Genomic DNA, 23,986 nt, shown 5'->3' with positions numbered 1-23,986 from the left:
GAATGATATTTGAAAAATTTACGATTGGAGGTACTAATTGAAGTGGGCCCCAAATAATTGTACTAATTACTACTCCCTCCACTTTTAATTGTCATGTTGCGTTTTTTAGAAGTCAATTTAACTAATTTTCTAAGTTAAATTAGATTACATTAATAACGACAACATTATATTCAATGTAATATTATAGTGGCGTTTAGAAATGATAGAGTGCATGTAACTTTATTCTTATATTGTAAAGATAAAGAAATTATTTTTGACACCCTCAGCTCCGAGTGAAGTATATAAAGAGATCAAGTATGTAAAGCGTACATAGAAGCCATGTTAAAAATAATAAAGAAGAGAATACTACTCACTCTGTCTCATATTAGCTAGTCACTTTTCATTTTGCAAGATGCTTAAGAAATCATAAATAAGAAGATAATCTTATTAATTTATCTCTTAAAACTTTCTTGGAAATTTTACAAACAAATGTGAGCACTTTAAAAAAGAATTAATTGCATGAGTAATATAGAGAAAATTTAATTAATGCTTTATTGATTTGGTAAGATGGACAAACAATAGGGGACAACTATTTTTAGTAAAATGATCAACTAATATGGGATGGAGAGAGTAGTAAACAATGACAAAATAATATGATAATTGAAAAGAAAAAAAAACAAGTAATATTAAAATTGAGTAATCAGTCCCTACTCTAATAAAACTTTAATTATAATATTTTAGTTCATCCACCAATCGTTAATCCGAAAACCTAATAAGTCTAATTTGCAATTGAATTATCGGTTAGGTTGATTTTGAACAGTCCCTAGTAAAACTATTCTTATTATTTATGATTTCTGAAGATGCGTGTAAACACGAAAGTAGACAACTAATATAGTACGGAGGGAATAGTTAAATTAAAATTAGAAAACGTGATAACTTCAGTAGTTGTCTATGTATTAGGCCTTACTTAAATCCTTACTATAATACTTATATTTATAGTTGTTTTATAGTTTCAATAACTTTTTCTCGAGAACTTCATACATATGTATGTACATGTCCTAAATATTAACATTGACAAAAAAAAAAAAAAAAAAAACTTGGCAATGGTGATGATGAAACTGAAGAACTATTTGAGATCAGATACATTGACACTTGTATTGATAAAATTTGCTGCTATAATGGAAATGGCTGATGAAAGTCTGTTACCTGGAGTTTACAAAGAAGTTGGCAAGGACTTGAATATTGATCCTGCTGGTCTTGGTTCACTTAGTCTGTACAGATCATTAGTTCAATGTCTTTGTTACCCTCTTGCTGCATTTCTTGCTGCTCGTCATAATCGTGCCAATGTCATTGCTCTCGGGGCTTTCCTTTGGTCCGGTGTCACGTTCCTTGTTGCCATCTCCTCTACCTTCATTGAGGTCTGTCGGCTTCATGAAGTTAGTGTTGTTTTCTTGGTTTATTTGTGTAGATTTGTGTAGTGGTGTAGACAGAATTTTCACTAATATATAAGTATTACATATACATAAAAAAAAAAAACCTTTGTATATATAGTGTGCTTTTCTAAGGAAGAGGATTGATGAAAATCCCTTTCCACTCTCTAGCTCTGCCTTTGGACATAAAAGAAAAGGGTTTTAAGTGAAAAAAAAGAAAATGAGGTCTCAAGTTCAAATACAGCAGAGACAAAAAACCGCTAGGTGATTTTTTCTCATCTGTCCTAACCTTAGTGGACAAAGCTACCTGATACCTATTGTTGGTGTGGGATGGGTAGGTATCTTGTGGAATTTGTTGAGGTGAGCGAAAACTGGTCCAAACATCACGGTTATTAAAAAAAAAGTTGTGTAATTGTAGAATGGGCTCTGTTTTCTTTAGAAGTTTGATGCAAAAGGTTGTAACCTTGTGTCTTTTAAGGGTTATGAGTGGAGTGTGTGATAACTTGATATTAATTGGATTATAGAAACTTTGGTTTTGTGTTATTTGTCTTGTGCTAAAAGTTGTCTCTTGTTTATTAGGAAGTGCGATAGGTTGGCGATCGCAGGTATAAGAAGAGGTAGAGGTAGGCCGAAAAAGTATTAGGGAGAGGTGATTAGACATGACCCTAGATAGGAAGATATGGAGGTTGATGATTATGGTATAAGGTTAGTAGGTAGTCGAGCGATATCTAGTCTACCTTGTAAGGGTTGTTATTATTACTCACAGACTATCTTGTTCTACAATTTTATTATTACATGTTGTTTTCTTAGCTTTGCATATTGTATTATGTGTTGTTGTTACTATTCTTTTCTGCTTTACTGTATTTATTCGTTTTAGCACCTCATAATGTTGCTTAACAGATAGCAATTTCGAGAGGATTAAATGGAATAGGACTTGCAATTGTCACACCAGCAATCCTATCTCTAGTTGCTGATTCAACTGATGATACTAATCGCGGTACAGCTTTTGGATGGTTAGCACTAACAGGAAGTTTTGGTGCAAACATTGGTGGGACTATGTCTGTGCTGATTGCTGAAACATCATTCATGGGAATCCTGGGCTGGAGAATATCCTTTCACCTGGTTGGTATTATAAGTATTCTTGTTGGTCTTTTAGTCTATCTATTCGCCAAAGATCCCCGCTTTCTTGACAGAGATCTCAATGCAAATGATCAGCCTCCCCCGAAACCATTTCAAGAAAAAGTGAGAGAATTGTTAAAAGAAGCAAAAACAGTTATCAAAGTACCTTCCTTCAAGATAATTGTTGCACAAGGGGTTTTCGGGTCATTCCTTGGGACATCACTCTCATTTTCCACTATGTGGTTGGAGCTTGTTGGATTCTCCCACAAGACAACAGCACTCATCACGAGTTTGTTTGTAGTTTCTCTGTCATTTGGCGCGGTTTTTGGAGGATTCATGGGGGATGTATTGGCTAAGCACTTGCCTAATTCTGGTAGGATCATCGTTTCTCAGATAAGCACTGGTTCAGCTATTCCCTTAGCTGCAATTCTGCTGCTGCTATTGCCTAATGATCCTTCCACAGCTTTGTTTCATGGTTTAGTCCTGTTTATATTGGGATTTTGCGCATCATGGAGCGGTCCAGCAGCAAACAGGTATATCTACTCAGATCCAATATATCATTTGTTTCAAACACTTGACAGATTTTCAAGTTTGTTTTCCCTGTTTGTCTCCAAATATATCCAAACTCTTACATTGTATAGACCGATGTAAGAGACTGCTTACCACTTCTTTCTCTTTATACCACCTTCTTCACTCTTTCCTCTTGCATATGCACACACAGGCATATGTATGCACTTGAAATGTTTTAAGAAGCAGTCGTAGCATTGCTCCAATAGTTTCTTGTTTATACCTAGATTATTGTATTGTTTTGTTGTAGTTTCTAAACTGTTACTATCTGTTGTTTTTGTTGTTTTTTGTTGGTTTCTTGTACTTCCGTTTTTCTATTTTTGATTGCTTTGGACTGTTTTTTCTTGAGTCGGGAGTCTATCGGAAACAACCTCTCTGTCTCTGAGGCAGGGGCAAGGTCTGCGTACGCTCTACTCTCTCCAGACCCTTTGTGAAACTACACTATGTATGTTGTTGTTGTTGTTATGCTAGGTACATTCAAATGATGCACAAATTAACATGCCTTTTTTATGTTTTTTGCATTGATCTTAGATGTCTTGCTCTTTTGACATGTTTGTAGTCCAATATTTGCTGAGATAGTTCCCGAGAGAGCTCGAACGAGTATTTATGCTCTGGATCGATGTTTCAAGACCTTGTTAGCATCATTTGCTCCTCTTCTAGTTGGTACTTTAGCTCAACAAGTTTTTAGCTATAAGCCAATCACTGAGGGATCTTCAAGTTCAGGGGAAATTGAAACAGATAGACAAAATGCTGCCTCACTTGCCAAAGCAATGTACACTGCAATAGGCATTCCAATGGTCATTTGTTGCTCTATCTACTCCTTCCTGTATTTCACATATCCACGAGATAGGGATCGTGTTCGGTTACAACAGATTGATCAAACGTGTAATTTTCAATCCGAAGGACAACAGGCCTTACTCGAGCACGATGAGCACTGACTTCTTTCAGTAAATTAGTTGAATTCCATAGAATCTAACAAGGACAAACTCACTTCCTTGTTCTGTTGTTTGTAATTACTTTACTCTATACAGACATGTGACTCCTCTATTTACATTTATTTAGGGGTGTGTTTGAATTTACACAACATTAACAACACCAACAACATCATATTTAGTGTAATTCTAAAGTACGGTCTAGAAATGGAGTGTATGTAGTTTTATTCCTGTCTTGTAACGATAGAGAGACTATTTTCAATAGACTTTCGACTCAAGTAAAGCATATAAAAAGACCAAGTATGTAAAGCATACACAGTTCTAAAAGCCATTTTGAAAATAATGAAGAAGTGAATAATAAACAATGACAAAATAATATGACAATTGAAGCAAAGAAAACAACAACCGATAAATCCTTAATAATAATTTTTTAATTTGTTCACCAATCGCTAATCTAATAACTCAATAAGCCAAATTTGCAGTCAGATTATCGGATAGACGGTTCAATTTTGAACAACTTAGTTTAAATTAGTAAAACTATCCTTGTTAATTATGATTTCTTAAGGCACGTATAAACAAGAAAGTAGACAACTAATATAGAACGGAGCAGGTAGGTATTTGACTCAATTGAAATATCCAAAATAAGAAAACGTGATACTTCAGTAGTTGTCTATATTTGGCCTTTACTTAAATCCTACTACAATACATACATTTATATTATTCTTTTATAGTTCCAATAACTTTATCTCGAGTTCTTCATTTATGTGTGTGCATGTCCTAAATGTTAATATAGACTTACAACCAAAAAAAGAGAAAAAAAACAAAGCTTTGTTCATGATGAAGCTCAAGAACTACTTGAGATCAGATACATTGACGCTTGTATTGATAAATTTTGCTGCTATAATGGAAATGGCTGATGAAACTCTGTTACCTGGAGTTTACAAAGAAGTTGGCAAGGATTTGCGCATTGATCCTGCTGGTCTTGGTTCACTGAGTCTTTACAGATCATTAGTTCAATGTCTTTGTTACCCTCTTGCTGCATTCCTTGCTTCTCGTCATAATCGTGCCAATGTCATTGCTCTCGGGGCTTTCCTTTGGTCCAGTGCCACTTTTCTTGTCGCCATCTCCTCTACCTTTGCTGAGGTCTCTGCTTCTTCCTCTATAGATGGTGTTTTTCAAATATAGAAATGAGTTGAATTCTAGTTGATATTTCATGAAAATAGTGTTGGTAGTGTAGATCCGTGTTGTGATAGAGACAGGATTTTCACCAATATTTATTGTATATACACAATATACAGTGTAATTTTCTGAGGAACTGATAAGATTTTCACCAATCTATCAGGAACTAACTCTCTACCACTAAGGTAGTGGTAAGGTCTGCGTACACTTAACCTCCGCAAACCATACTTTGTGAGATTAGTACACTGAGTATGTTTTTGTTGTTGACTCTGATTTCTTTAGAAATGGAAAGTTTGAGGTTGTATATATTGGATTCTATGCTTTTCTTGAGAGTTAAGAGTGGAGTGCGAACTAACTTGATATCAATTGGATTATAAGAGTTATTTGTTTTGTTTTTATTGTTGTCTTTTGTTTATTAGTAAGAGTCAAAGACAACAAGACTATCAGGATAAGAAAAATAATTCTTGATAAGTAGCCTTTAGGAATTTATCTTTGTTGAGGTTTTAAGTATCTAAATGCTACCAACTTAAATTTGGAAGTGTGGACTTGTTTTGTTAGTTATCATTGAGGAATGGTCTAAGGTATATACTGATCTATGAATATATGTAACACATCTTAGTTCAGTCTCAACTAACAACTAAACACTCCAACTCATCCTCATTGTGTCTCGTGGACACCCAATGTTGTGACACATAATTTTTGGAGGTGTCTAGATCTTATCATTTTGTAAGTTGGAGTGTTCAACTAATACAATAGAGACGAGTTGAGGTATTTGGATGTGCATACTCAAAGTTGGAGTGTTTACTTGTCAGCTGTCGTCAAGTTTGAGTGTTTTGTTTGTGTTATGCCTTTCTGAAACTATGACAAGAATGGAAGTGTTATCTTGTTGATGTTGTTTAACAGATAGCAATTTCGAGAGCATTGAATGGAATAGGACTTGCAATTGTCACACCAGCAATCCTATCTCTAGTTGCTGATTCAACTCATGATACTAATCGCGGTACGGCTTTTGGATGGCTATCACTAACAGGAGGTCTTGGTTCAATCCTTGGTACGCTTATGTCTGTGCTGATTGCTGAAACATCATTCATGGGAATCCCTGGCTGGAGAATCTCCTTTCACCTGGTTGGTATTATAAGTGTTCTTGTTGGTCTTTTAGTCCGTCTCTTTGCCAAAGATCCCCGCTTTCTTGACATAAATGTCAATGCAAAAGATCTACCTCCCCCGGAACCATTTCAAGAACAAGTGAGAGAACTGCTAAAAGAAGCAAAATCGGTCATCAAAGTACCTTCCTTCAAGATAATTGTTGCACAAGGGGTTTTCGGGTCATTCCTTGGGACATCACTCTCATTTACCACTATGTGGTTGGAGCTTGTTGGCTTCTCTCACAAGACAACAGCGCTCATCTCGAGTTTGTTTGTAGTTTCTCTGTCATGTGGCGCGGTTTTTGGAGGATTCATGGGGGATGTATTGGCTAAGCACTTGCCTAATTCTGGTAGGATCATGCTCTCTCAGATAAGCACTGGTTCAGCTATTCCCTTAGCTGCAATTTTGCTGCTGCTATTGCCTAATGATCCTTCCTCAGCTTTGTTGCATGGTTTAGTCCTGCTTATATTGGGATTTTGCGCATCATGGAGCGGTCCAGCAACAAACAGGTATATCTACTCTAAACCAATATACCATTTGTTTCAAACACTTGACAGATTTTTCCAGTTTGTAGTTCAGCATTTTTATTTATTCAGTCTTTCAAACAATTACCACTTCTTTCTCTTTATACCGCCTTATTCACTGTTTCCTCTTGCATATGAATTAGTAGTCGTAGTATTGCTCATGTAGTTTCTTTTCCTTTGATTTCTGTTACTATCATCTATTGGTTATCATAATGTTTTGTTGTAGTTTTGTTCTGTTACTATCTGCTGTTTTTGTTATTATCTGTTGTTCTTTATACTTTCTGCACTTTTTTTTCATGAGCCGATGATCTATCAGAAACAATCTCTCTGCATCTGACCCCACTTTGTGAAACTACATTGTCTATGTTGTTGTTGTTGTTGTTATGTTAGGTACATCCACAAGGCTCGAAATGATGAAAAAAGGAAATGAAAATGACTGAATTTTCACATTAAAATGCCCTTTTTATGTTTTTTTTACATTGATCTTAGAGATGGTTTTTGATATTTTACTTTCTTGACATGTTTGTAGTCCAATATTTGCTGAGATAGTTCCTGAGAGAGCTCGTACGAGCATTTATGCTCTGGATCGATCTCTCGAGACCATCATAGCATCATTTGTTCCTATGCTGGTTGGTACTTTAGCTCAACAAGTTTTTGGTTATAAGCCAATCCCTGAGGGAGCTTCGACCTCAGGGGAAATCGAAACAGATAGACAAAATGCTGCCTCACTTGCCAAAGCAATGTACACTGCAATAGGCATTCCAATGGTCATTTGTTGCTCCATCTATTCCCTCCTCTATTTCACATATCCACGAGATAGAGATCGTGTCCTGTTGCAACAGATTGATGAAATGGGGAATTCTCCATCCGAAGAACAACAGCCCTTACTTGAGCACGATGAGCAGAGACTTCTTTGAGCAAGTTAGTTAAGAGTCCATAGATTGTATCCATAGCTGATAATATACATTTGCCAGCTATTTTCTTAGTGGGCGACGACTATTTGTGTCGATTTCCCATAGTTTATTTGATACAATAACATTGATACTGAATAAGCAATAAAAATTGCCTACTATATCGACTACTCTAGTTAATTTAAACTTTAACAACACCACTTAGATAACTCTATCCAGTAACACAACTCACAAATGAAATGAAACAGTCTATGATGCTTTATAACATAGGAATAGATCTACGATATGAGAGCACAATACACTAAACTCAAAGAGTAACTTAAGACGCTGCAACACTCGATCAGGTTCCTCGTTGCGTGTGAGAGTAGTTCTTCCTTGAGAAAATGACTTTTGCTTTGAATATTCTTAATTGTAAAAACTAGGTTGTTTCTTGTCAACATATCCAATATATAAGAGAGACAAACCAACCTAATAGCATACCATTGATCGAGGACTATTGTCCTTTCCGTGCCTCTACGACAATGCCCACTAACCACTTATAGTTGCACACTATTGACTTGTCCTCTACAGCGAGAACTATAAGGACCAGGTCCTTTAATTAGATCCCTTTGCTCTATAGTTTATTAATTCATCAAAACTCAAAATACAAAACTCTAGCTCTTAAAAACAAACTAGCTTGATTAGAGAAAGTTTTAATCTTTATTATAGTGTAAGAACCAAACTTGGATTAATGATGTCTACATCTAAAAATACGCATAAAAGGGGGTACTCGCCTTATTTTTATGATCTTTTGCTTAAAAAATTTATCATGTGACACTCCATGCGTGGAAAAAATAATTTTAGTGTGGCAAATCTAAATAATTAATATTAGGTTAAAAGTTAATTAAAGTTAGGTTAAAACTATCATCGTATAAATCAATTTATTTCAACTGTCACATCCATCATCTTCTTCTCCACCTTTTTAGCTGTGATCTCGTCTCTATCGTGGCATTGAAATCTCCGAAGGAAATTTTGGGGTTTTTAAAGAAGTCAATTAAGAATATATCTAAAAATATTAGTATGTCAGCTAATAGAGCAATTATATATGCTAAGTGGATGGAGATTTTATGGACAAATTAACGCGGCTAGAAGCATTTTTAGATAAACATTGATCTGATCAACGTTTGGATATATTTCTTGATAGTTCAGATATGACACTCAATAAAATAAAATAATTGATATCTACTGTCTAATTAATCACACTATTCTACTTCTATTTTATTTTTTTTCAATTGAGATCTTGCTTACACATTTTCATAGCATGTTATCTTCACGTAAACACTAATTCTTCTAATTTGCTTCCTAATAAAGCAAAAACAACGTAGAAGTATTATTATTCTTTCCATCTCACGTGAAGATGTTAGTATTTAAAAAAATAAATATTTTATTATAATTTTCTCAATTTCTTTTAAATCATTAGCTCTATTGATTTGTAATACTTTTTATAAAAAAATTAAATATATAATTTGATATTTCAAATATTTATAATTAAAACTGAAATATCTCGAATTTCGACTGAGGGAGTAAAAGAAAATGACCCACTAATATGGGTTGTGGTGCAGTAGTGAGACTGCTCCACTCTTAATCAGATGTATTGAGTTCGAGCCTTTGGAAAAAATTCGATTGAAAGTACCACCCCCAATTAGCTCCTACAATGTACAATTTAAATTTAATTGAGACTTCAGTACATGCTCCGAACATAGGACCCCAAATGATGGGGAAACAAAAGAAAAAAAATCCATTTGTAAACTACCCAAAATTTTCTAGGTTGGTGTATCCTCATCGTCTAATATTCAACGCTTTTTTGGGAACTTAATTTGGTCCCACATAATACATTTTCCAAGTTTTGAGCATTTAACGTGTCTCCTGCTATACATGTCATAATTTTATCATATGAAATTACACGCAATGATATTAAAAATAAATTATTTTGAGTAATCGTGAATTTTTAAAGTCAAAGATGTTACTCTTCCGTTTTTATTTAGTTGTTACTATTCTAGATTTTATGTTCCTTAAGAAACTAGATAAGTTTATTATTGCGCTCTTATTTAGTATTCTCTTAAAGTTAAGTTTTCAATCCATGAACGAATTGATTTATTTTGATTAATTAATTTGATCAATAAACATGAGGTAATTACTTAGTTTATCTTTGTTGGTCAAATACATACTTTTAAGGCTAATAACTCTCAAGAGTAAAATAAGAATAATAATGTCATTTATGCATTGATTTTGCGAAATGACAAATATTAAGAAATATTTATTTTTAGTAAAGACGATATGTAAATAGTAACAGAGGGAATATTCATGGATGCCCGTGTGATAACAGATTAAAAGTTCAAGATCATTCAACTTCAATAAGTTTTATTTAAATATTTGAATTAATTAGAATATGTTCTGATCGAGAACATGATAAAGTGTTCATAATAGATATTTTTTGTTCAAATTTTTTAAAAGTTTCTACTCTTATTTTCAAGCAATACCACATAAAATCATGATACTTTCTTTAATTAGACACATCAATTTTCTTCGAAATTTGGATCAGAAATGTTTAATAGGAATAAGTTATCATGTGATAAAGTGTTTAGTAGTTCAAATATCTAAATAAAATTATGAAATATACTACTCTCTCGGTCTCAAAATATTGTCATATTTTTTATTTACACATTTTAAAAAAATATAAATTGAAAAGTGTATTTGACTATTTTATCTTTATTTACGTCTTAAAATATTGATTATTTACTTTATTAATGTGTCATAATTGAGTTGGTTTTAGTCTTTAATAACAATTACATCTAACAATAAAATAGAATAAATAAATAATTTTGCATTGACTTTTGAAATAACAAATTTTCTTAGCAAGGACAACAACTATTTTGAAACAAAAGAAGTACTCCTTATTTTTTTTTAAATTTTAATTGACCATTCTATGAAAAAATAAATGTTTCATTTTAACAAGGCGGAATGGCCTGAGAGACTTTTGTACTTGACTCGATTTATAAGTTGGATCCTTGTACTTATGACTTTGCCAACTAAACCCTTAAACTCATTCAAACACAATATTTTAGACCTTTTCTCATCTGATGAGTGTGCGTGTAGTACACTCATTTTACACATGAATACCACGTCATTTTTTAATGACACGTCATTATTTCTATCATTATTTTAATAACACATTAGAAATTAAATATTTAAAAATAAATAATATTTTTAAAAAATGCAATTTTCTCTCTCTGTACCATTCACTCCCTTCCCACCTTCTATCATTTTCATCCCAAAAATAAAAATCACCATTTTCATCTTTCTTCATAGTTCACACTCAAAAATTTCTTCAATCACAAAATGTGATAGATTATAATTAGTTCTTGCACATGCTTTATGGTTCTATTTATTTTGATTCGATAAAAATAGATATCAAGAAAACTTCAAATTGAAAAACATATATTTATATGTAAATTCAAGTAGTAGATCTTAAAGAATTAAGTTTATAAAAATGGTGAATGGTATATTTACTTGCAAAAAAAAAAAAATTTCAATTTTTTATTTGATAATTTTATTGTGATAATGTGTACGTTAAAGAAAAAGAAGAGAAAAGGAGCAGGGTGGGGGGGTGGGGGTGGATGTGGGCTGAAGTTGAAGAAGAACAAGAGGAGAAAATGAGTAGGGGCGATGGAGGATGGGGGCTGAGGTTGAAGAAGAAGAGAAAATAGGTGGGGTGGGGTGGGCCTGAAGAAGAAGATAGAAGGGGTGGGGGGTGGGGCGGGGGCGAGGTGGGGTGTAGTAAAGAAGGAGTTTTTTAGTATTTTTTTTTAAAAAAATTTATTATTATTGTTTTGTCTTATAATTTTAATAATTTTAAATTAAAAATATTGTATTCACTTGCTTCAAAACGCGTGGGGTTACGTATTTGTCCAACTAAGCCATTTCAGTGCCACATAAGCTCGGTCAATGGTCAGAAGGGTTTAAAAAATAGAGTTTCATTGAGCTTAAGGGTTCATTTGGCAAAACGATGAGTAGAAGGGTTCAACTGACAAACGAAGCCAAGTACAGGGGCCTCTCAGGTCATTCCGCCTTTTAACAAATCAAGAAAGTCTTATTACTCCCTCCGTTTAAAAAAGAATGACCTAATTTGATTTGGAACGGAATTTAAGAAAAGAAAGAAGATTTTTAATCTTGTGGTTCTAAATTGAAGTTGTGTTAAATGTACCAAAATGCCCTTTACTATTGTAGCCTTAAAACAAGTCCCGTGAAAAGTTGAAATTAAAGTGTTACCTAAAAACAAAACTAGATCATTATTTTCTAAACGGAAGGAGTACTTTTTTCTTCTCATATCATTCATACTACTCTATTAAATAACTACATAAAGTACTAGTCAAATTTAGAGCTCCAATCCAAATGATCATTAATTAAATTTTTCTTAAGAAATATGTCAGTTCAACAGGGGTCAAGTAATATAAAACAACTAGCTCTAAAACAGAGAAACATAAGGTTATTAGTCAACACCTTCTACAGAGAATTCAATTATATATACACAATGTATAACCAAATTGTTTAAACCATTACTCTCATAGCTCGATAATAATGGTACTAGAAGTCATGAAGAAGTTAAGATCAGATAGGTTGACTCTTGTATTAGTGAATATTGCTGGTATAATGGAGAAAGCTGATGAGACTTTGTTACCTAATGTTTATACAGAAATTGGCAAAGATTTGCATACTGATCCAACTGGTCTTGGTTCTCTTACTCTGTTTAGATCATTAGTTCAATGTCTTTGTTATCCATTAGCTGCCTATCTTTCTGCTCGTCATAACAGAGCTCATGTCATTGCTCTTGGTGCTTTTCTTTGGTCTGCTGCTACTCTCCTTGTTGCCATCTCTTCCACCTTCACTCAGGTTATTTAATTTATGTCGCATATATCATGTTGTTGTTACTGCTTGTGTTTTCATATATGTTGTGTTTATGTTTGTCTTGAGTAGAGGATCTGTCGGAAACAGTCTCTCTGTCTGTAGAAATAAGGGTTAATTTTGTCTGCTTGTGGTTGTAGGGGCCGAGCTAGTAAGGGTCTTCGGTAGAAAATTATACTGTTTATGTTTGTCTTGAGTCAAGGGTTTGTCGGAAACAATCTCTCTACCTGCACTAAATAATAGTATATTTTGTCCACTTGTGGTCATAGGGCTGAGCTATTAGCACAAAATTATACTGTTTATATATGGTTAAAATTATTTTTTTATGTATATATATATATATATATATATAGTAGATGTTGAACCCTTTTGACTTTTCCAGTGTTTACTTTTTCATATTTTAAACCCTTAATGCAAGTTCTGGCTCCACCAGTGCAGTTGTGGGATTACACTAATGTTGTTGTTGATGGGTTCACAGTGTGATATTGTCTGCTTTAGATTAAGTTTTATCTGATTTTCCCCAAAAGACAGAGTATTCAACACCTTATAAGTAGCTTACTCTTCTTTTCAGCTTCCAATGTGGTGTTTTGTGGACCCAACAAACAATAACTTCTGTTGTGGCTCTGTCCTTGTCTGTACATTGACAGAGTCAAAACCAAGGAAGGAGCTCAATTGAATCTCCTTCGTTGAAAAATCGTTTTGTATAAATAGGGTAAAAATGATTTTTTTGTATGTATATGTTATGATCCTATTGCAAAGTATGGGACTTGAATCTCACACCGTTTTAATCGGGATCTGATATAGGGCCTTGGGCTCTCCCACCTCAATAGAAGTATCATCATTCTTGAATTTAGGCTGTAAGAATTGTTTTATCACCTCACAGATGTTGTTTAACAGATAGCGATTTCGAGAGGATTGAATGGAATAGGACTTGCAATAGTCACACCAGCAATCCAATCTTTAGTTGCTGACTCAACTAACGAGAGTAACCGCGGTACTGCTTTTGGATGGTTAGCACTAACATCAAGTTTTGGCTCAATCCTTGGTGGGCTTTTGTCTGTGCTGATAGCTGAAACATCATTCATGGGGATCCCTGGTTGGAGACTCTCTTTCCATCTCGTTGGTATTGTAAGTGTTCTTGTTGGTTTTTTAGTCCGTCTCTTTGCCAACGATCCACGATATCTTGGAAGTAAGGCTGACAAAGAAACTGATCAACTTAAACTAAAATCATTTCAAGAAGAAGTTAGTGAACTGCTAAAAGAAGCAAAAGCGGTTATCAAAGTGCCCTCTTTTCAAATACTTATCGCCCAAGGGGTTTCCGGGACGTTCCCCTGGTCAGCATTGTCATTTGCCACAATGTGGTTGGAGCTTGTAGGATTCTCTCACAAGACAACAGCTCTTCTCTGGACTTTGTTTCGAGTTGCTGACTCACTTGGCTCGTTGTTTGGAGGATTCATGGGGGATGTACTGTCTAAGCACTTGCCTAATTCTGGTAGGATTATACTCGCACAGATAAGCACGGGATCAGCAATTCCAATAGCTGCAATTCTTCTGCTGCTATTGCCTAATGATCCTAAAACAGCTACGTTGCACGGTTTAGTCTTGTTCATCATGGGATCAATCATATCATGGTGTGGTTCAGCGACAAACAAGTACGTCTCTTCTCATCCAATATATCATTTTTATAGAATGTTTAGCACATTTTTCCTGTTCTGAATTTAACTTGAGAAGTTACACTGAAATATCTCACTATTGACATGTTTGTAGTCCTATATTTGCTGAGATAGTACCAGAGAGAGCTCGGACAAGCATTTATGCTCTGGATCGATCTTTTGAGACCATAATATCGTCTTTTGCTCCATTGGTGGTTGGTATTTTAGCTCAACAAGTTTTTGGTTATAAGCCGATCCCCGAGGGGTCAACAAGCTCACAAGAAATTGAAACAGATAGACAAAATGCTGCATCACTTGCCAAGGCATTGTACACTGCAATAGGCATTCCAATGGTCATTAGTTGCTCTATCTACTCCTTCCTGTATTTCACATATCCACGAGATAGAGATCGTGTACGGTTGCAGCTGATTGAAGAAACAGGCAATTCTCCATCCGAAGAACAACAGCCCTTACTCGAGCACGATGAGCACAGAATTCTTTCAGCAATTAGTTGAAATCCTCCGACGAAATTTTAGGTTGTCTGTACATAGAATCCAACAAGTACAATCTCACTTCTTGCTATGTTGTTTGTATTATTGCAGTATGAAAGTTAACTAATTCACTATGACATACGTTGAGCTTAAATGAAGAGAAGTGATGATTGTTATGTCGTAATTTTCCTATCTTTAGAAAAATCACCTTTTGAAATGTCTCAAGTATAAAACAATTTGAGAAAAATACTTAGAAAAGAGTCGCCACTTAATTTTTTAAATAAATTAAGAAAAATTATAATTTTCAAAACTTATATGTATCTCAGCCTGTTTTCAGCTTTCTGAGACTTGTGTATCTGTGTACTGTTTTGTGGAAGCTTCCGAAAGCTATGTTGATACTTCCCTTTCGTGACATTTGGCATGGGGATTGACTCGGAGAGTTGTTGGGTTCATCCCAACAAACAAAAGAGATGCAAGGAGGCCAGGATTGGAGTCCGGTGGACTCGATATCAGATGCATGGTATAAAGGAAAAAGGGATTTAACAAACCATATGCTTCGGTAAACCGACAACAAATAATCTAACATATAAGATCACAATAAGATAGAACTTAAATCATTGATCACTAAAAAAAAAAGAATTTCAAGCAGACATGTTTTATCTCAAATTTAAGAACAATACTAAGTCTAACAGAAATCACGAAAAGAATTTTTTTTGCACAATGTGAAAGCTAGTTTAATTAAGACAAGAAAAATTCTAAAGACCATTATGAAGTCTGATCCAAGAGACCTTAGTTGCCGGTTAATGCTATATTTTAACCGTATATTTAAAACAAGGGAATGGTTAGAGGTATGTTAAAGCATTTTATTCAAAGATCTGGAAAATAACTTCAAGGAGAGGAATACATTCTTATTTTTGGAGCTCAAATAAGAACTTTAGCCTTTTGTCATTAAAACCGAAAGATAACAATGCTTCAGTCTCATACAATCACATTTATCCAAGAAAAAAGGCCTAAAGAAGGTTGTTGTGCATTTTTTTATTTTTTTATTTTTTAAAAAGGATGCTCTAACATACTGTAATCATTTATTAAAAATGAAATCTCTAGTATAACACTTTCTTCCTTCTAATCTTTTAATAAATTTTATCACGAATTCCCAGGAATGTATGGTATTGATAGTGAAGTTTTACGTGATTTAAAAAAAAAAAGATAAAACATAACACTAACTGTCACCCATCCTTGGAGTATGACATTTAGTTAATAACCGATGAAAATACTTGCCAAAGGTCCCTCAATAATAGATCTAAGCATAGAGGTATTTGTTCTTGAGTATACATATAGAATTGACCATGATATGAAATAGATAAATTTATATATAACTACCACACTACAACCAAAACATGCACATTAACTACATATCACAAATATTAGACTAATGAACATGAATATTCAAATAGAGAAGCTGATAAGTTAGGAGGCAAAGGGAAAAGCTAATTACATCCACATATCTCATCTTTTCTATGAAACATAAAATTGATAAGATTGTAATAGCAACAATTATTGTATTGGCAGTAAGAAAAAATCTATTGCAGGTGCATGATGTGCTATACTTTAAACAAAAGTATCAATGTTTATATGTAAAGTGGGAAGGAAAGGAGCGTGAAACTATTCTTTTATTATCAAATTATCCGACACATAAATTTAGGCTCTTAAATACTTTAAATGAAGGCAACAAAACTAAGTAAGAGACAAAGTTGATAATCCGGCATCAAACAAGTCAGTAAATATTGCAAACTATTAACTAAACAAAAACACAAAGATAGCATCAACCAAAACAGAGGCATCAGAATCGTTTGGTCGTTGTTGTTGTATTGTGTGGGTGGGTCTTTTTGTGGGAATGGGCTGCTGATAAGGTTGGGAATGGGCCTGGGTTAGTGGAAAATAGAAGGGGAATTGATTTGGGCTGCTGAAAAGAGGTAAAAAAAAAAAAGGGCCCAAAATTGGTCAACAAATTAGAGATAAGGTATGGAATGGCTAAAATTGTAACTAGCCATGTGAATTAACAATCTAACCCAATAAGGTTCAAAACGTAGCCAAATTGAATTGATTAGCGAATTCGGCCAAAATTTAAATAAGACGAGCTTATATAAATTAATCAAGGAGCTTCTTAATTTTAACGAAATAAAATAATTAAATCGATTATAAAATAATTAATTTAATTACAAACTAATTAACTCAAAATTATAACTATAATTTAAACTAAATTAAATTAATAAAATATTTAACTAAAATGTAAAATCTTTTGTGATGATTTTCAAATATTCTTAAAATATACATAATTATATAAAACACATATATTATTTAAAAATTATAAAAATGACACAACTATTTAAAATAACTTGCAAACTATAATATTTTTCTTTTGAGATTTTATAAAACTAATTGTTTTATTCGTTCGAGACTGAAGAAGCTCAGTAATTAATCTATAATGTGGAGGTCCAAAATTGGGTGTCAACAATGATGAATATAGCCTACTCATACTATTTCAGATTGAGACGTAGTTATTATTGTAAGTTAATTAAGTTCGTAAATAATAGATAGGGAGAAAGGTAAAACAATAAATTTTGGCGAAATTGTAACATTTCAATTAAGTGATATATGTAGGGATATTCTTGAAAATGGAATTTCAAATATTTCTTTCCCAAAGTACTTTGTATTATTTTATTTTATGCTTTCACTTTATTGAGAGTGATGATTCCTTTTTTTTTTAAATAAAATAAAATTCTATATATTAGTAAAGCATATAAAAAGGCCAATTATGTAAATCATATATAGTTGTAGAAGCCATGTTGAAAATAATAAAGAAGAGAATGAGTAATAAATAATGACAAAATAATACGATAATTGAAGCAACAATAACAACAAGGCGTTAATTATAATATTTTAATCCGTTCAGCAAAGTCAAATTTACAGTTAGATTATCGATTACGGTTAAATTTTGAACATTCTTTTTATTTATGATTTTGTGTAAACAGGAAAGTAAGACAACTAATAGTTGAAATATCTTAAATTAGAAAATGTTCAGTAGTTGTCTATGGCCTTTACTATAATACTTATATTTATAGTTCCAATAACTTTTTCTCGAGTTCCTCATATATATCTATGTGCATGTACTAAATGTAAACATTGAATTTCAAAACAAAAAAAAAAGGGTTTGCTAATTGAGATATTAATGGTGATGATGAAGTTCAAGAACAACTTGACAGTTATATTGATAAATTTTGCTGCTATAATGGAAATGGCTGATGAAAGTCTGTTACCTGGAGTTTACAAAGAAGTTGGCAAGGATTTGCGCATTGATCCTGCTGGTCTTGGCTCACTTAGTCTCTACAGATCATTAGTTCAATGTCTTTGTTACCCTCTTGCTGCATTCCTTGCTGCCCGTCATAATCGTGCTAATGTCATTGCTCTCGGTGCTTTCCTTTGGTCCGGTGCCACTTTCCTTGTTGCCATCTCCTCTACCTTTGCTGAGGTCTCTGCTTCATTCCTCTGTAGATGGTGTTTCTTTCTCTATATACTACTTTCGACTGTTTTTTCTTGAGCTGAGGGTCTATCTCTCTACCTCTAAGGTAGTGGTAAGGTCTGCATACACTTGGATACTAGAAACTTTGGTTTTGTGTTATTTGTCTTGTTCTTAATGTTGTCTCTTGTATATTACTAGGAGCTAATGACAAGAATGAAAGTGTTATCTTGTTGATGTTGTTTAACAGATAGCAATTTCGAGAGGATTGAATGGAATTGGACTTGCAATTGTCACACCAGCAATCCTATCTTTAGTTGCTGATTCAACTGATGATACTAATCGCGGTACAGCTTTTGGATGGTTAGCACTAACAGGAAGTTTTGGTGCAATCATTGGTGGGACTATGTCTGTGCTGATTGCTGAAACATCCTTCATGGGAATCCCGGGCTGGAGAATCTCCTTTCATCTAGTTGGTATTATAAGTGTTTTAGTCCTTCTCTTCGCGAAAGATCCCCGCTTTCTTGACAGAGATGTCAATGCAAATGATCAGCCTTCCCTGGAACCGTTTCAAGAACAAGTGAGAGAACTGTTAAAAGAAGCAAAAACAGTTATCAAAGTACCTTCCTTCAAGATAATTGTTGCACAAGGGGTTTTCGGGTCATTCCATGGGACATCGCTAAGATTTACCACTATGTGGTTGGAACTTGTTGGATTCTCTCACAAGACGACAGCACTCATCTCGACTTTCTTTGTAGTTTCTATGTCAATTGGTGCGGTTTTTGGAGGATTCATTGGGGATGTCTGGGCCAAACACTTGCCTAATTCTGGTAGGATCATCGTCTCTCAGATAAGCACTGGTTCAGCTATTCCCTTAGCTGCAATTCTGCTGCTGCTATTGCCTAATGATCCTAAAACAGCTTTTTTGCATGGTTTATTCCTGTTTGTATTGGGATTTTGCACATCATGGACCAGTCCAGCAACAAACAGGTATATCTACTCTGAACCAATATATTATCATATTGTTTTGTTGTAGTTTCTGTTTTGTTACTATCTGTTGTTTTTGTCATTAACTATTGCTTCTTGTACTTTCATTACTTCTTCTTCTGTACTGCTTTGAACTGTTTTTTCTTGAGGCGAGGGTCTATTGCAAACAATTTCTCTTCCTCTAAGGTAGAAATAAGATATGTGTACGGTCTATTCTTCCCAGACCCCACTTTGTGAAACTGCATTGTGTATGCTGTTTGTTATTATGCTAGGTACATTCACAAAGCTCAAAATGCCTTTTTAATGTAGTCCAATATTTGCTGAGATAGTTCCTGAGAGAGCTCGAACAAGCATTTATGCTCTGGATCGATGTTTCGAGACCTTGTTAGCATCATTTGCTCCTCTGCTAGTTGGTTCTTTAGCTCAACAAGTTTTCGGTTATAAGCCAATCCCTGAGGGATCTTCAAGTTCAGGGGAAATCGAAACAGATAGACAAAATGCTGCATCACTTGCCAAAGCAATGTACACTGCAATAGGCATTCCAATGGTCATTTGTTGCTCTATCTACTCCTTCCTGTATTTCACATATCCACGAGATAGGGATCGTGTCCTGTTGCAACAGATTGATGAATCGCGCAATCTTCCATATGAAGAACAACAGCCCTTACTCGAGCACAGACTTCTTTCAGTAAATTAGTTGTGAAATTCAGTAGTTAAAGTTTTGTGAAAGAAGCAAAACTTATGATGAATATTCTCTAAATACTTACTCGCACCAGATGTTTACGTCAAATCATATATATTGAGTGCGGTTAAATTTATTAACTTTAGTAATTTCATGTGATAGGAGAAGCTATTTTCTTGCATGATCAATAGGTTATTGACCAAGAAATATGAGTTTTACCTAACCTAAACCTAATTACAGAAATATATTAATTAAAACTAACCAAGAAATATGAGTTTTACCTTTATTTTTTTAATTTCTTAGTAAAAATCTTGACTTTATTGTTGGTACCTACTGTGTAGTTGCTGACATAATTCTATTTAAATTTATGTCATTATAATTCTTTTTATATAAATTTGAAATATGTATAAAAAATTAAATATCTTGATAAATGGAGTAAATAAAAGGACCTCAATATAATGGAGAAAAAAACAAAGAAAATAAAATATATTTGAAAACAATCCAAAATCTTCTAGGTCCTTGTGTATCCTCATCGTCTAGTATTCAACGCTTTTTTGGGAAACTTGATAATTTTTTTAATTGACCAGAAAATTTGGCTAGAAATTTAAAAAAGTTATAATATTTTTTTTTATTTTTAAGTAAACTGATCTTTTTTCCATCTTTTAGTTAAAATGTATTAAAGTTAAAAGGGTAAAAATGTTCAAAAAGGTAAAAATAACGTAGGTAAAATACCATTCGGCCAAATTTTCTAGCCAAAAGGATTTTTTCGTACCAAATTATCTTTTATTAAATGATGTCTTGGAAAATAAGTATTTAATACTAAGGATATACCATGAAAAAAATTATTTCCTCCGTCCTTAATTACTTGTCCACTTTTCTTTTTTTAGTTGGCCCTAATTACTTGTCAATTTTGATAAATTAAGAAATGACAAATCTTTTTACCTATTATACCCTTAATTAATTACTTTGAAAAAGGTAGAACTTATTGAAAATCTTAAGTTTTTAATTCATCCACTTCATAATTAATAGGATAAAATGGTAAACTCGTTATATCAATTATTGTTTTTTTAATAGGTGTGTCAATTCAAAAGTGGACAAGTAATTAGGGAGTTAATATCTCAAAAGGTTACTCAACTTTGATAATTTATCTTGTAAAATCACTAAACTTTATTTTGTATCAATAAAATCACTTAACTTAAGCATTTATATCAATAAAATCACCTAACTAAATTTGTCATCGAAACTAATTGACATGACAATTTAAAATTCCCAACTGACTCTGCACTTCCAAAATAGTCTTCGCAGAGTTCCTAAATTTGCTCAATTTCTTCATCAATGCCATAAAAGCCCTTTTTTCAAGAACCGAAACAGGATGGATCCTTCGTTAATCACACTCACAAGTGACATAAAATAAAATTTTATTTTCGAAATAAGTGATAAGTGAAAGTGAACAATTAGTACAGTACTATTATTATGTTTTATAGGAAAGTTGATTTGGTCACACATATGCATAGAATTTTATTTAATTAATTAACTTCGGGTAGTTTTGGGCAGTGAACGTGTCTCCTGTTGTACATACTTCCTCCGTCCCATATTCTAAGTCATCTTTTTCATTTGTATTTGCGTTAAGAAATAAGATAATTTTACCTTTATGCCTTTGTTTAATGTTTGCTTATGACAATTTTGTAATAAATGATGAAATGTTAGATTTTAAAAATATAAATGCATTTGGATGACTATTTAAATTTTATTTTTTGGAGCCAATTTTTTTCACCAATTTATCCAAAAAATTTAAAAAATCAAGTTTTTCCCACCTCAATTTTCCTATATATTTTGTGTAATTTTTTTTTTATATTTTTATATATAAACTTTTAAAGCAAACATGACAACATCACAAAATATTCAAATTCCATTACTTCAAATTGATCTAAATTTTTCTGTTGCATCTGATGTTATTGATAATGAAATTAGACGACAAATGAATTTTAGTTCTAGTTCGACAAATCATTTGTTTTTTTATTTAAATGGTGCATAACTCCTTTATTTGGATCTTGATTTTTCTCAATTTGGCCTTCACATGTTTTGGTAGAGTCTTCTATTTTTACATCCTTTGAACTTTTTGAAATGTCATCTTCCTTGATAAAATTTGTTGAAGCTTCAACTTTCAAGATTATTTTTAATTTTTTTTTCATCTTTTATTTTTAATTTGTTTGTTGATATTTTTTTTCAAAATCAGATTTTATAGAATAAGTAGTGAATAAGGAAAGTAGTTAATTAATGAATGAAGTACTCTCCCAATGAAATTAATTACTTGAAGATTTCCTAGGTTAATCAAAGTAAATACATTTTCAAGATTAATTAATTAATCAATCAAGGGTATAATGGGTAAAATATGGTAATTTATGCATAAATTTTATAAAATGACATATATTGTGATCCAGCTATTTTTAGAAAGGGATGACATATAATATGGGACAGAGGAAGTATAATAATTCTAAATTATATCTAATATAATCTTTAAAAAGTCTAAAGTGTTGTCTCCGAGTTATTTAATTCCAACTCCTTTGGTGTAAATCACCAATTTTATCAGTAATTATTTGTCGGGCGGATTTTTTAAGTATACAAATTAACAATTGTATTTACACCAACATAGCAATATTTTTTTTTTCAATTATATAGCAATACTTTTTTTTCAAAAGTAGAATTTAAATTTAAAAAAAAAAAGATTTTCCAAATCAGCCATGCTTATCCCACTTTCCATAAATTTCTCCAATAATTTTACCTTCCCTAATTTATTCAAATATGCTATATATTATCTCCCATAAATAAAGATTTCCTACCAAAAACATAACTCCTTTCTCTGACTTAAAAAATCGGCCAAACAAAAAACGATTATTAAAAAAAATGCATACCAATAATTTCTCAATTCTAATTCAACACAACGGGCGATGGGACTCAGCAGGTAATTATATAAAAAATAATTCTCATGATTTTTTATTTTGTGATTGAATTTGATTTTACACAAATATCTATTTTGTACTTTTTGGTAGTTATTCATTTTATATATTTTGTCAATTTTGGTGTAAATTAATTCATACAATTTGGTTGACGTTCGGGATTGTCCAAATTTTGGTGTAATTTCAACAATTTCGTATGATTTTGTTGTACACTGATGTGTAAAATTTGTTTTTTGTTAAAGTTTATATTTAATTGGTATGATGTGTTCCGTATGGTAGAAAATATTTTATATCAATAAGTTTTCAGTATGTATTTCTGTATTTGTTTAGGTATTTGATCTGGTATAATTGTCACTAATAGTTGACACCAAACAAATAGCCTGATGCATGATTTGGTGTATTGTTTGGTCAAATTATAGTATCTTACTTATGAACGTATATTAAAGTGAGTGTAGTTATAAATAATTTGGTGTAATTGGTGGTGTCAATAACTACAAGTTTGACAATCTATGGTATATAATTAGAACCTCGTAATAAAGTTATGTTACATATTTTAGTGAATTTTAAGTATGTGAATTGGTGTAAATAATAATGTGCAAAATAGTTCGTACATTTACTGATGGTAACTTAATAAAATCATAAATTTTAAAAATTGTTTTAAGGGTATGTAATCTTTGACTGTTTTTTTTACGTTTATTATATGGTTAAAATATTGGTAAATACTTTGGTATTTGTTTGACTATTTTTTAAAAATAATTATATGGTTAAATTTTTGGTAAATAATTTGGTATTTGTTTGACTGTTTTTTTAAGATAATTAAATGGTTAAATTTTTGGCAAATAATTTGGTATTTGTTTGACTATTTTTTAAAGATAATTAAATGGTTAAATTTTTGGTAAATAATTTGGTATTTCAATAAAAAGCTTATATACCATCGAAAATCAATGTTTGAACAAAGAATTTGTTATTTTA

At 32.5% G+C, this 23,986-nt stretch overlaps 4 protein-coding genes across 4 annotated transcripts; all 4 read left to right on the top strand.

Annotated features, from left to right (window-relative positions):
- The first annotated feature begins 1,082 nt into the window (after positions 1-1,082).
- On the top strand, positions 1,083-4,033 carry LOC125831276 (uncharacterized). Its single transcript, XM_049510470.1, has 3 exons — positions 1,083-1,397; positions 2,310-3,061; positions 3,655-4,033. Exons 1-3 carry the CDS (start codon positions 1,083-1,085, stop codon positions 4,031-4,033), a joined length of 1,446 nt encoding a protein of 481 aa, XP_049366427.1.
- Positions 4,034-4,861: 828 nt separating this feature from the next.
- Positions 4,862-7,793, top strand: LOC125831275 (uncharacterized). The gene is made up of 3 exons (XM_049510469.1): positions 4,862-5,170; positions 6,110-6,861; positions 7,406-7,793. The coding sequence occupies exons 1-3, from the start codon at positions 4,862-4,864 to the stop codon at positions 7,791-7,793; spliced, it is 1,449 nt and encodes a 482-aa protein (XP_049366426.1).
- Positions 7,794-12,404: 4,611 nt separating this feature from the next.
- Positions 12,405-14,895, top strand: LOC125831418 (uncharacterized). Its single transcript, XM_049510623.1, has 3 exons — positions 12,405-12,716; positions 13,626-14,380; positions 14,496-14,895. The coding sequence occupies exons 1-3, from the start codon at positions 12,405-12,407 to the stop codon at positions 14,893-14,895; spliced, it is 1,467 nt and encodes a 488-aa protein (XP_049366580.1).
- A 3,205-nt stretch (positions 14,896-18,100) lies between these two features.
- LOC125831278 (uncharacterized) lies at positions 18,101-20,072 on the top strand. The gene is made up of 3 exons (XM_049510471.1): positions 18,101-18,400; positions 18,639-19,378; positions 19,685-20,072. Exons 1-3 carry the CDS (start codon positions 18,101-18,103, stop codon positions 20,070-20,072), a joined length of 1,428 nt encoding a protein of 475 aa, XP_049366428.1.
- The last annotated feature ends 3,914 nt before the right edge of the window (positions 20,073-23,986 follow it).

Source organism: Solanum verrucosum, unplaced genomic scaffold, assembly GCF_900185275.1.
Source record: "Solanum verrucosum unplaced genomic scaffold, falcon-dt-bn FXZP01000049.1, whole genome shotgun sequence".
Classification (NCBI taxonomy): domain Eukaryota; kingdom Viridiplantae; phylum Streptophyta; class Magnoliopsida; order Solanales; family Solanaceae; genus Solanum; species Solanum verrucosum.
Note: the sequence above shows the minus strand (reverse complement) of the source record. Positions and strands in the feature narration are given on the sequence as shown.

Coding starts and splice junctions, on each gene's coding strand:
- LOC125831276 (XM_049510470.1), top strand. CDS start 1,083: ATGGTGATGATGAAACTGAAGAACTATTTGAGATCAGATACATTGACA. Junction 1,398..2,309: donor TCTCCTCTACCTTCATTGAG/GTCTGTCGGCTT, acceptor GTTGCTTAACAG/ATAGCAATTTCGAGAGGATT. Junction 3,062..3,654: donor AGCGGTCCAGCAGCAAACAG/GTATATCTACTC, acceptor ACATGTTTGTAG/TCCAATATTTGCTGAGATAG.
- LOC125831275 (XM_049510469.1), top strand. CDS start 4,862: ATGATGAAGCTCAAGAACTACTTGAGATCAGATACATTGACGCTTGTA. Junction 5,171..6,109: donor TCTCCTCTACCTTTGCTGAG/GTCTCTGCTTCT, acceptor GTTGTTTAACAG/ATAGCAATTTCGAGAGCATT. Junction 6,862..7,405: donor AGCGGTCCAGCAACAAACAG/GTATATCTACTC, acceptor ACATGTTTGTAG/TCCAATATTTGCTGAGATAG.
- LOC125831418 (XM_049510623.1), top strand. CDS start 12,405: ATGGTACTAGAAGTCATGAAGAAGTTAAGATCAGATAGGTTGACTCTT. Junction 12,717..13,625: donor TCTCTTCCACCTTCACTCAG/GTTATTTAATTT, acceptor GTTGTTTAACAG/ATAGCGATTTCGAGAGGATT. Junction 14,381..14,495: donor TGTGGTTCAGCGACAAACAA/GTACGTCTCTTC, acceptor ACATGTTTGTAG/TCCTATATTTGCTGAGATAG.
- LOC125831278 (XM_049510471.1), top strand. CDS start 18,101: ATGGTGATGATGAAGTTCAAGAACAACTTGACAGTTATATTGATAAAT. Junction 18,401..18,638: donor TCTCCTCTACCTTTGCTGAG/GTCTCTGCTTCA, acceptor GTTGTTTAACAG/ATAGCAATTTCGAGAGGATT. Junction 19,379..19,684: donor ACCAGTCCAGCAACAAACAG/GTATATCTACTC, acceptor TTTTTAATGTAG/TCCAATATTTGCTGAGATAG.